At 47.4% G+C, this 13,099-nt stretch overlaps 1 protein-coding gene across 1 annotated transcript in view; it reads left to right on the top strand.

The window, feature by feature from the left end:
* rbfox1 (RNA binding fox-1 homolog 1) overlaps nucleotides 1-13,099 on the top strand; it is a gene marked incomplete at its 5' end in the record, with an annotated part of 163,502 nt that overhangs the window by 110,637 nt on the left and 39,766 nt on the right. The window contains one exon of the mRNA XM_079282002.1: nucleotides 9,179-9,232. Within this exon, the coding sequence (XP_079138128.1) occupies nucleotides 9,179-9,232 (54 nt within the window). The remainder of the gene's footprint in view (nucleotides 1-9,178; nucleotides 9,233-13,099) is intronic.

Raw genomic sequence — 13,099 nt, 5'->3', positions numbered from 1 at the left:
GAACCAAGACATGCCGTTGCGTACGGTGAGTTACCGCCTGCCAAGCCTCGGCCCACCGAACCCGGACCCGGGCCTGCGCATGAGCGATTTGCCTCCTACCAGATTGCGGAGTTGGATGCACACTGGTGCTCCAGGTGAGGCGTGGGCTACGGTGACAGAGCTCCAGATGGAAGACGGTCAGCCATTATACGCAGCCCTCGCTCAAGTCCGGAACTTTGTCAGCCTGGAGGACCCGGTGGCGTACGCATGGCTCGGGGTACATTCTGATGTGCCCGTTGATTGCGTTGGACCCCTCCCACGCTCCTCCCCGTTGGTCGTTACCTATTACAAGTGGGTGTGGAGGGGGCTGGACTTCGGCATTGGCCGACACCCATCGGTCCTATATCACCAGCTGCTGAAGGGCAGGATTGTTCAGTACGATCCTGACTCTCCCCCGCGCCTCAGCTCCGGCTGCCCCGCTCCACTTCCGGAAGTGATACCGACCATCACACTGCAGAATCCGGGACCATGGATCTCCCATTTCTACATGGGAGAGTTCAAGAATTTAGGCGATCCTCAACCTTTACCCCCGTCTCATTAAGACGCCCCGGCAAGCGACTGGACCAATCAAGTGAACGACCACGGAATGGAAAACGACTATGGCTTTGCTTAATGGCTAAAGTAGTATCAGTACTAACAGGACTGTGCATCGTCCTGGCTATACTGTACTACTATGGTAGTATCCCATGGGCCCTCACTCATGTGAGGGTGTCCTACACTACCACAAAGACGTTCGACCAGACATGCTGGACGGTCGCCTCTGGAACGATCGTTCTCTCCCAACTCGCTGGACAGAAGAGCACCTCGCCCCGGTTGGACCTTGAGGTTGGGTCTAATGCAACCGGTCAAGTCCAAGAAGGGGGTGGGACGGCACCGAACCTGACAGCTACCATCATCGCGTGGATGACTATCTGGGAACAGAAAATCAACGATTCCCAGAAAATCAACGACACGGGTGAGGAAACAGACTGGGCAGGCGAATTCCAGAAGGTAATAGAGAATTCGACATGGAGGATAGATGAAGTATCTACGCTGGGAGCGGAGATGAAGATTACGGTAATGATGAAGAAAGCAGAAGAAGAAAAAAGGGCACAGTGTAATTGGATCTACCCCGAAAACGGTGTCCCAGGCTGGTACTGTTCATGGGCATGTGTCTCATGGGCAGAGCAAGGGAACGAGGGATACTGTTGAGAAAATTAGCTTATATGCAGCTTTAAGTAGCAACTAGCTTATATACAGTTTAATTAATCACTAGCATATTTGTAGTTTTAATAACCATTAGTTTATATACAGCTCTATTAATCACTTATACAGTGCTCACAACACAGCAAGGCCAGAGAGAAGCAGGTGAAAGGTTACTTATTTAACTGCGACACAAGGAACAGGACGCCATCCTTAGAGAAGATAAGAAAGAGACAATGAGACAGTGAGACAACGCCCCCAGCTGAGCCCGGCTTCTTCACACACTCTTTCCTAGGACCTCTCGCATGGAACTCCTCACTCACACTGATGGAAACCAACGCCTATTGGGAGGGGCCAAGGTGAATGGACATTCACGGCCTCCATCCAGGCGCCATAACGTACAAACGTGCCACGCCTGCATCTTTGACTTTGGCCAATGTGTAGCAAGGGGTGGACCCCCTATATTAAGATTCACGCTGATGTGTTCAAGCGTGTCTCATGGTGAATCTCTGCGAAGTTCATCCATTAGCACCCAAGCTTGTTTTTGATAGCTGGGCTGAATGACTCTGTTGATAAATAAATCTATTGCTTTGATTTAACTATACGCCTCTGAGAGCTTCTGTTTCATTCTTAAACCTGCTCTAAGTGTGAAAGACAGCTACAACATTTTTTTTTCACAACAATACTGGAAACCCGAGGTAACCTATGCAGCGAGCCACCGCAATGATACGTGTTTGATGATTTTACCGGCAGAAGGAATGTTCTGGGGACATTACAATCTCACCTGTGAGGCCACACAACCGCGACGTAAACCACGGCGGTTTAAAGTTAAAGTGAAGTCACTAGGTAACACCACCAACTGCCAGCAGAACAACATCACCAGCCGAGCCGTGAATGTCACGCAGGAGGAGGAAGAAGAAGAAGTACAACCTACGGCTCAAGAGGACAAAGAAGGGCAGCCGCCGCCGCCACGATTCAGGTTGAGTGACAGTCTTCGGAGAAATAGGAGCAGGAAATGGACGAGGCATTGTAAAACAAACAAGCTCCCTCTCCTAGATAAGTGCTTCTGGAATGTGTTCTTTTATTGCGAAGGTCAGAATTACTTCGTAATAACTCCGGTTAACAAACCACAGTATCAGGCTCATAAGTACATCTATCTACCCCAACCTAATGCCCGGCACGAGGACTGGCTCAACAACACCCTGCCATGGATATGGATAACCCAGCTAACGCATTTCAAAGGGGCCTTCACGGAGGGATACTCCAGAGCCAGCCACGGCCTTTTGGGACCAAGGACGACCGACATGTATGTACAAAAGCTGCCGAAACCCGAGGATTTAATGACAGCCCCAAGAGGGGATTTCCAAAAAATTGACACTTGTGTGACCACCAAAATGTTCAACGCTCTGAATGGAACAGAGTATCTAGCCGACGGCGCCTCCCCGAGATGCACACTCTGGCAAGAGTGGTACCGGGCTTGGGGAACGTGGTTATATGACTGCACAGGCCTGAAGACGAACCAGACGATCAAAGGAACCCTGCAGGCATGGAAAGAGGCCCACACCAGGGACGACAGTTCAACCTGGTGGGGCCTACAGAAGGATGAAGTGTTAGAATGGGTGGTGCCATGTCTAACTCAAACCACAAACTACTGGGTGAAGTATCAGTACCTGGCCACAGTATACTCGAAAGAAAGAGACATCTGGCCTGGGGTTTGGAGCCGACCAGAATCATATATAGGCCCGCGGCCCTGGAAGATGGAATGCAATCGAGGAAACACGACCTGCAACATCAGCCTGGCCGGGGGACATTGTGAGACGGTGCCAGGATGGAAAGACCATTGCCAGACCCACTATGGAGCAGAATATGAAACCCACGTGCAAGAAGTAACCTGGGTGAAGGATAAAGACAAGAAATGGAGACGGTCAGGGCCTCTGACCAGCAGCTGTACCAACTTAATCCTGGGCCATCGCATGAAAGACAGAGTAAATGTGAACGGCCAAATCATTCCCCCAGTAACCGATCCTACAGTCTTTCTAGCTGAGGGCCACGCCTTCAGGAAAAGCCTCTGCGAGGGTAAAGAAGACAAAGGATTTGAATGGGTAGGGGCTAACCGCCTCTATGGGAACGGAACATGCTACGAGCCAGAAGAACACTGGCTAAGTTGCGGGAGCGGCCGACGAGAACACGAGTGCAGTTGGATCGAACTAACAGGTGCCTCCATGGTCGGGACCGCAACCATCGTAGTGGAAGAATTGGCAGGGAAGATTGGAGAAGGATTCACGGTCATAAAGGGCTGGATGGGGAGTTTGTTCTCCTGGCTTTGGCCTTATTTGTTGATGATAATTGGAATTGTGATCGTGGGCCTAATAATCTGTGCCGCCATTAAGGGCGGGGTAGCAGCCACTGTTGCCTCGTGCTTTAAGGGGAAGTTGAAGGATAAAGGAGAAGCGAAGAAGGGACTCCTCCCACGGAGGAGGGAGGAGTCCACCCACCTATAAAGGGTGAACCACTGGAGCGCCATAGCCATTGCAGACCCGGAACCTCAACCAAGAGCCTCATACTGAAATAAGAACGAATAAACCTAAAAAGCCAAGATGACCAACGCCACCAACACCACAACCACTGAACCTCCAGACATGACCACCTTCGGAGTGAGTATAACTGAAGCATTACAGAACTCCTCCGACGCAGCACGCAGATGCAGGCCAGTGATTCTATTAACCGAACTGGACTTTTGGGTCCTTGAGATCGTATGGTTCTTCTACTGTTGCATGGGCAAATGGTCCACAGATCAGCCGCTAAGAATACTAGCCCTAGCTGTAGGGTGTCTGAAAACAGGAATTGAAAACATCTATCGAGGATCGATGTGGCTTACCCTGTCCTGGTTCGCTACTTACCTCCTGGGGAGAGTCCACATCGACTCCACTCGCTTCGGTCTAGTAAAGGCCGGAATGGTGATCATCTGGATGGGAATCGATGTCGCTGCAGTTTTCTACAACCCCCTGAAGATGGTCTCGGCTATCGTCGAGGCCATGCTGGCGTTTGCGGCCCTGGCGTATCTCGTGGTCATGACCATGGCTATAAAAGAAAGAGGAAGAGGGCGTTGGCTCCACAAGATCGGCGCCATTGCTCTTTGGGGCATAGGTTGGGGCATAACTGTCGCCATCTACTGGGCGGGTTCTGAATCATCAATCGGGATAGCAGCTTGGCTCATGATGTATGAGCCTCTGTTTCCAAGAAGGAATGGGCCTACAAGCCCAGGCCTAACACCTCCTCCAATGGTGTTGGCGTCTCCATGGCTGCATTCTCTGGCTGAAAGGCGCTCTACAAAGCGCTCCAATACTGAGAGGGGGCCTTAAAAAGAATGAAAATAAGACCACCCCCTGCTTGCTACGCTTGGCTTGTAAAAATGCGCTGAAAAATGTAATAATTAATGAAGTCTTTGTATTCAACATCATACAGGAGGAGGCCCGCTGTATCTGCTGTGGGATCCCCCCGGAGCAAACATGGCACCTGTGGGAGGTAAACCAAGCCCTATGGTGTACCCAGTGCTACCTGGGGCAATTCCCGATAGGAGCAGCCAGTGGCCTCTTCTGCAAAGGAAGTACCCCTTATATGCCTGCAATGAATGTGGTCGACTGTATGGAATTAGAGGCTAAGGCAAAACCCGTGTGGAGTTCCGCTGGGAGAACCCCACCAGGGGTCCTGCTCTACACTGATGGTATATACTGCCCAGTATATACAAAAATATGGGCGTACCCTGATGGCATCCGTGTGTCCACCACCCACCTCACCGATGGCCGTTTCGTCGTCATTGGACCACGCCTGCCCGCCCTGCCGTATCCCGTACCAACTCCAGAAGAGGATAACGACGCAGCAAGCATCACGGGTGTGGAACACCGAGACGTGGGTAGCCAGACAACGATCGCAGGGATAATACCAACTCTGATGGGGATGTGGGGATACGACGAGGACTGCGGCGAGCTGGTGGAGGTTATCCCTGAAGGATTAGCGGTTCATCGCGGGTCCGAGGACAGAGCATCAACCAGCCCAGTCCCTACCCCGGCCTCCCTCTCCCCAGACAGCATTCTGGACCAGAATGTGTTAGCCCTGGTACTGAGCCTGGACGAGCAGATGAAGGATGCCAAAGATGACAACGCCCTCCTGGATTTCCAGCCACCAGGCCTGGATGGCCTGATGGTGATCGACAGCTGGCAACACGAATCAGAGCCGGAGGACGACGTTCTCATCATCACCGCCGAGGACGACGATGAGTTCTTAGAGGATTACTTGGGGCACAATGCGGCAGCCTGAGACCTCAAGAAGGGGGTGTCAAGAAGAGTTGACCCCTCAGAGCTGCCTCGGTAACATGTGAGCACATTCAAGGGAGAATCAGGATATAAGAGCACAAAGCATATACTCAGAATAAAGTGTAATCAAAAGATAAAGTGTATGAATTATACAACGAAATGTTTAATCAATATGTAACGAATGTTTAAATGCATAGAGTGATTTAACTATTGTAATAAGTGTTTAACAAATGTTCTGTGTAACTGGAGCTGAGATAGAAATGTATAGTCAGGATGACTTGCGATAAAAGTACTAGTCAGGATGACATCAGAGGCAGATGTTATGGGTGGAGTTAGGAGGAGAATGTTGCAAGAGATGAGTCAGAGGCAGGAAGCCTGGACTTATACGGACATGTTCGAACCCAACGCCCTTTCCAGAGGGTGGGGGGATGAGATCATGTATTGAACAGGAGGGGGCTGATAAAGCCCGAATGAGACATAAAAGGAGACGTTTGCAGGCAGCACACTGGGATTTCAACACGAGTGCCGTCCAAGAGCACCGAGGGAAGATACGGACGATCGCAACTGATGTATTGAGGACTTCGTCTCCGTTCACGGAAAGAAGACCGCTGTTCGTGGACAACAAGAATTAAAGACGGAGGTTTTCCTCTCCCCACTGCTCGACTCTTAACATCTGGACAACGGAGAAGACGCAGCAGCCCGAGAAAGACTTTGTACTGAGTTTTGAGGACTGTTGAACGGGCTCCGCTGCAGAGCAGGAGGACCGAGGGTCTGGCCAGACCTTCGCTCCTAACAACTCCAAAATAACCTTTTCATCGCACCTTTGAAAATCCAGCTCCAACCGAGCCGTCTCGGCAACTAAAACTAATGAGTATAATCAGAGAAGAAAATTAACGTAACGAATCAAGTGTAGTGACATTTTATGTGAGCTGTAGCTTTAACCCTTGCAAACTAACCAAATATAACCTGCAATAAATATCTAATCTGCATTTAAAGTAAATGTCTCAAGTGCATTCATTTGCTCAAGTAGTAAAAAAGTTCCTTGTGGTAGTAAAAAGTTAAAGCCATTGTATGTCTAACAACTGAGTTCTGAAAGGTTATCCTAGAGACCGAATCCACTTAACAATCCCTTACGGTTTTAGAAAGAATTAATCCTAGCCGTTAAAACCTAACCTGGCATTTACCAAGAGCACGGATCCATAAGAGGGAAGCTGCCATAACCGACGCGACTGGTGGGAGCGCCCGGGGCCAGGACTGGTCTCTCGGCCGAGTGCGCTCTGACCGGAGGAAGCAGGGTAGACGTTGGGAGTAACGGCAGTTAGCGAGCCAGGCGAGTTCCCTCGCAAGAACACCAGCTCGACAATCTTTTAATAGAGAGCTGAGTCAGTAAGTAGCCCCGTATCGGGCCAGAAGTACCCCAGGATCTAACAACTGTATATCAGAAGTGGACGTAGTCACCGTGATGTAACCCATTGGTTTGAGGACCACGGATGTGAGGCCTTGAGATTGGCGACTTGGCCATCACCATCTTTGCCTTTGGCCGTGAGCATCTTGTTTTTTTGGAACCAGAAGTGACAAACCAGGGCGGCTGTGGCTCGGTGATAGAGCGGGTTGTCTTCCATTCGGAACATTGGCTCCTCCAGTCCATGCCGAAGTGTCCTTGGGCAAGACACTGAACCCCAAATTGCTCCTGATTATTGTGCTATTAGTGTATGAGTGGGTGTGAATGTGAATGAGCTCAGTCAGGTTGCCCCTGCCTGTTAAGGCCGAACTCACCACTGAGGCAAGGACTCAAAAGCACAACCCAAGACAGGACACTTCCAAAAAACACAGTATCTACTTAACAGAGGTTCGGTACACAGGCAAGCAGTCAGTTCTGGCAAACAAATCCAAATTAGGGGCGAGGCAAAATGCAGTCAGGGATCAGATCCCAAGGAGAACATGCTGGAACTCTGGACGCAGAAGTATGAAGACGAATTGGCACAGACAAAGGGAGCACACCGACTAAATACTCTAGGGAGGAGGAGGGGTAATTGGGAACAGGGGAAGGTAATCACACCGGCGGGAAACACACAACGGCAAGAAGTGAAGTTGTCTGAAACCAGAGGAAGAGACGTGAATGACAAAATAAAACAGGAAACCCAAAAATGACATGACGTGAAAACAAGGAAAACATAGCTCATGAACTTGACGAGGTGTTACACTACCATCAGTGGATGAATGTGTGTTTGTGGGTGAATGACGTGGTGTACAGCGCTTTGAGTGGTTGGAAGACTAAAAGGGGCTTTACAAACGCCAGTCCATTTACCATTACACGAGGGGGTGGAGCTGAGTATAACTGAACGCTGCATGTAAGCGACCAAAATGTTACAATTAACTTTCATGGAGTGGAAACACACTGTGAAAGGGTTGTAAGCCGTTGTAAGACAAAAACACGGTCAACTCCTAGAACGGACAATGCTATGGTCGAGACCTGTCAATCACCGTGTAGCCCCGCCCTAAAGCATCCCCTGCTTTATGGTCTGATTGACTCTAAATGGACCATCATTAACTAAATGAACATCATGCTGTATTGAAGAAGACTTGAAACTAGAGATTGAGACATAAACTCATGTTTACAATGTTTACTGAGATAATAAATCAAGAGAGAAGTAGAGTAATTTTCTCATAGACTTCTATACAACCAGAGGAGTTGCCCCCTGATTGATAAATAAGAGAGAGAATGCAGATTTAAAGCAGCAGTGTTTCAGTTTTAGTGGCATCTAATGGTGACTTGCAAATTTAATTTCATCCAACTGAATACCCCTCCGCTCACTCCTCCCTTTCCAAGCTTGTCAGAAAACAACGGTGGCCTTCAGTTGACATGAAAACGTCAGAGGCTCTCTAGAGCCCGTTTGTGGTTTGTCCGTTCTCAGCTGCTGTAGAAACATGGCGGTGCAACATGACCCACTCCATATGTAGATAGAAATAGTTCATTCTGAGGTAAGGAAAACCTAACGAGCCTAGTTTTTAGGTGATTATACACTGATGAAAACATAGTTATGAATTATGTTTAATTTCTGCGAATTAATCCCCCTTAATCCTACACACTGCTCCTTTAAAGGGCTTCTGCTTGGATCTCCAGTCCCACATAGCCTTGTGGGACCGTAGCTTGAATCATAGTAGGGACAAGAAGTCAAAGTTAATTTAATTTCATACTTTGTATGCCGTCAACCAAGAGCTTTGAGATGCCTAGACTTATATGTTATGTTATGATATATTCAAAATGAACATTTTGTGCTGCCAGGGGAAATGATCCAGATATGTTCCACATACATGTTTTGTTGTTACGTCTTTAAAAAATGTAATCCAGGCAAACAAATCAGCAATTGAAAATGAGCTACAGTAAATCAATGTCATTTGTACCAGACAATATAAGAAGTCAACTGACATGTCAAGGAGATATGAACTCAAAACGGTTTAGTCTTTTGCCTCAATCTTGATGTGACTAACTGTGTTCTAAATATGTAAATTCATTCCCAGGTCGATGTAAGTTCGGTCAGAACAGACAGGTTCATGTAAACTAAGCACATTAAACCACTGCTCCGTGTTCTGTCTCTTCCTCTCTGTCTGTTTCTCTTTCTTGCTGTCTGTCTTTGTTTCAGGCTGGAAGTTAAATCCAGTGGTCAGCGCTGTCTACAGCCCAGAATTCTATGCAGGTAGGAGGACATGCCCTTCTCCATCTGTCACCATCTCCTTTGTCGTTATCTTCCTCCTCCTCACTTATGTTGTTCCTCAGTTTCTTCGACATCTTCATTTTCTCCCTCCCCTCCCAGCCCTCACTCCCTTCACTTTAACCTTCATCACCTCTCCCTCCTCTGCTTTCCTTCCATGCAACATGCAGCCAGTAAAAGAGTGTTTATAGCTTGAGAACTATGCTGACTCGCACAAACGCGACAACAGACTGTCATCGCTGCTGCAAAACAAACGCATATGCTGCAACCCACACCGCCACTCAGATGCCATCTTCAATCTTGGCCATCCCTGCATTCACCTCCCCCTCCCCTTACACACTGCCCACCCCCACCCTGTCATTAACCACGGCCATTAAGGTGAAACATACCTGGGTTTTGTGATAAGGGGAAGAGAGACAGATAAAAGAGTGTGGCAGAGCAGAGGAGGAGTGAAGGAAAGCAAAGGACAAGAGAGAAGGAAATCGAATTGTCCATTTCTGCAACGACATTAAAAGGTGTGAAATATATTTTGTAAATTAAAATCAATATTTTCTATTCCTCCAGACTGTCGTTTGCCTAATTCACCCCCATATTCTTTTAATTACAAAATGTCTTTGTATTGATTTGCCTTTGTTTCACCTTTCCAATTCCCAAAATGCCATTGGGGCATGTGTCTGTGTGTGTGTGTGTGTGTGTGTGTGTGTGTGTCTGTGTGTGTCTGTGTGTGGATGTGCACATGTTTGATGAGTGTACAAGCTTTTCTGCTGTAGTGATTTGTGCTATTGTGTTATACTAATAGGTTATGATTGCAGCCATTCAGGATGGAGGCCAGTACCTGTTGGTTAATTGGTTGTGATGTGTTGATAGCAGAGGAGAGGCAGAGTTGAGGACTCACCAAATTACAACAGCAAAGCTCTTTGTCAACCTTCTCAGGAAAAAAAACTTTTATTTTTATAAACCTTCCTCCTGAAAAGGGTCTGCCTCTCAGGATTTAGACATTTAAAAGTGCCCAAGAGGTATGGGATATGATACAATGGCTATGCTAACTCTTAACACTACCACTGCTCACTCAGTCTAGAAATGCGTGCATGCGTCTAGTGTATTTGGAAAATGCAGAAGCTTAAATTGTGGGAAATATAATGTTCTCTCGGTGGAGCCACTGCACTCAAACTGGCAACCCACCCAACGTAACAGACAACGTGATGTCTGACACGCCCACCACGGAAAAAAAACATTGTACTCTGGTGATGCACGTGTGTTCTGGGAGGCACACTATGCTAAACTAGCTTAGCAGGAACACAACAGCACACACGCTACAAACTCTCCCCGCAGCGTTCAGCTGTTCCTACTTATTCAAACAGGGCTGAAGAAATCACCACACAATCCCCATTTCTCCAGACCATCATTATTGCTTTGTAAAAGAAAACAGATACATGAATACTTGCATGACGGGATGCTTCGTCATCAACAGACAATGCATATAGTCACACAATAATGATAAGACTATGACAAGATCATACTCACAAGAACCAGTCACATATATTTATATGACAACAAAGCAACAAATCAATCCAGCAACACTGCGGTGCAAAAACACGTATTCATCCGCACATTGAAGAGCACGAGCCATTCAACTATTGTTCACATCAGAGGGAACAGTAGTAACGCTACTGCAGATATAAGACAAACACAGTTCACTTACCAAAGCTGCTGTTCACTTGAAGACAAAGTCCATCCTCCTTTCTTTGTTAACAAAGAGTTTAATACAGAACATCGGTTCAGTTCCATGTTCGTTGAGTTGTAGATCCACTCGGGTCTCTCCAAAAGTTTTCAAAAGTACCGTAGCTTGTAAGTGTCCTGTCGTGTATGGTGTTGTGTTGCTGCCTTGGTTAGCAAATCCAGCTAAGCTCCAAACACCAAGACGCTTAATCGCAAATAAAACGCATTCTTAGCCATAAAATGTGCAATGCTTCTCAGACGCTGTTAGCCAGAAATACCGTTCATACGAATCCTTTTCCTTGCTGGGTCAGGGCTGCTAGCTGTGGAGTTGGCCGACTCTTTCTTACGATGTCCAGCTTCTCTGGAAATGTTCTTCTCCAGATAGTTGCTGCCGGTAACTCCCAAATCCGTTTCTCCTCCTCCTTCAGCCATTGAGTGTTAAAAAACAAAGCTAAACGCTAACATGTCATGTCAATGTCATAACATCTTACATATCTTTCCCCTTGAACTCTTACTACTAACTACTGCTAGCTGCTTCAGCATCACAACAGTCACGCCAGCCCACCGACCAATCATGGCGCATGTTAATGCTGAGCTGCACGTTAATGCTGACGTACTTATAGGCCACCTAGACAGCTCTGAGCACGTCAAAGAATACACCCAACATGTCAAACTAAACATCTGATTGGTTGAAGACTATGACAATCAACAATATCGTCTCTATTTACTTAACTGCAAAGGCTATCCAGCAGGCCTCGGGCCTCTCTTCTTACATAGAGACATAGAGGTGAAATCTGATTGGATAAAAGCTCTACTTAAAACAAGCTGCACTGGAAGCAGAGCAACTGATGAAGACAGTAAAATAATTAGAATACATGTAGTGTATTCATGAAAAATTATGAAACTATAAAATAGCTATAATTTTGTGATTCTATTGAGGCCAGCAGAGAAGGCTTTGCTGGCCCTGACAGCCCACCACTGGTATCTTTTCAGATGCACTAAGCCAGCGGTTCCCAAACTTTTTAGGCCGCGCACCCCCTTCTACATCCTGACCGGGTTCGCGCACCCCCCCCCCCCCTTAAAAAAAAAAAAAAAAAGAAGCAACAGAGCCTTTTAAGCCTTCATAGCCGCATAAGAATCGGACCAATGAGAGAACAGTTTGCTCGCGCTTGGCATTTGTTTACAAAATTTAGTCCGCTGTTAAATGTTGCAGTGTGAACACAAACCGAACAAAGGAGCAACTGCAACAAAGCAAACGAACTGAAGGTGTGAAAACGCCCTGAAACACTGCAACAAAGTTTCAATAACTTTCAGTGACACAAGGCGTCACTTTTAAAGAGCAATACGGATGCGAGCACACACGCACAGGCTCAGAGGCAGATTATCACATTTAATTTACAATTAATGACCGACTAATGTAGCCAGGATGTCTTCGGACAAAGCATCGATGCGGCGCGACACAGTGTTGTTGGACACCGGGATCATGTCCAACTTTTTTGCTTCTTTCTCCCCAATCATACATTCCACCATCTCTCTGGCAGCTGGCAAGCTCACGTCTTCGGCGATTGTGTGCGGTAGCCCCTTTCTCGCTATTCTGTAACCAGATATGAAGCCCGTAGTGCGTCATTTATAGACCCAACACATGAATGAGACTGCAGTTGTTTTTGGCTGTTTTGTAACTCCTCCAATTTCGATATAAACAATGTAAGGGGCTTTTGACTTGCACTGGCATGCTTGGTGTTCAGGTGGCGACGTAAATAAGAGCTTCAGACTGTTAGCCAGAACCTCACTGCACACCACGCACTGTGGCTTTGGGGAATCTGCGTTGCCAATCCAAGTGAAGCCCAGACACAGATACTTTTCATCATATTTCCTCTTTTTTTCCCAGTCTGATGCTCACTCTCGTTTCCTCTTTTTTGACCTTGACTCCGCGATGGGCCGATGTGCTCCCGATTTGTCTGTGCTATCCCTTCCTCCTTTTCGGTCTCCTCCGTCTCATCTTCCTCTGACTCTGGCTCGATTTCTTCTCCCGGTCTCTCCCCAACGCACCTCTCCGTTCCCCTCGCCTCCGATTCCTCTCTCTCTCTGTCCCTCTCCTCTTTTACGACTGATAGCTTCAGATGTCCCACCTGA

Source organism: Melanostigma gelatinosum (assembly GCF_949748355.1).
Source record: "Melanostigma gelatinosum genome assembly, chromosome: 13".
Lineage (NCBI taxonomy): Eukaryota > Metazoa > Chordata > Actinopteri > Perciformes > Zoarcidae > Melanostigma > Melanostigma gelatinosum.
This window is presented reverse-complemented; position numbering and strand designations above follow the sequence as displayed.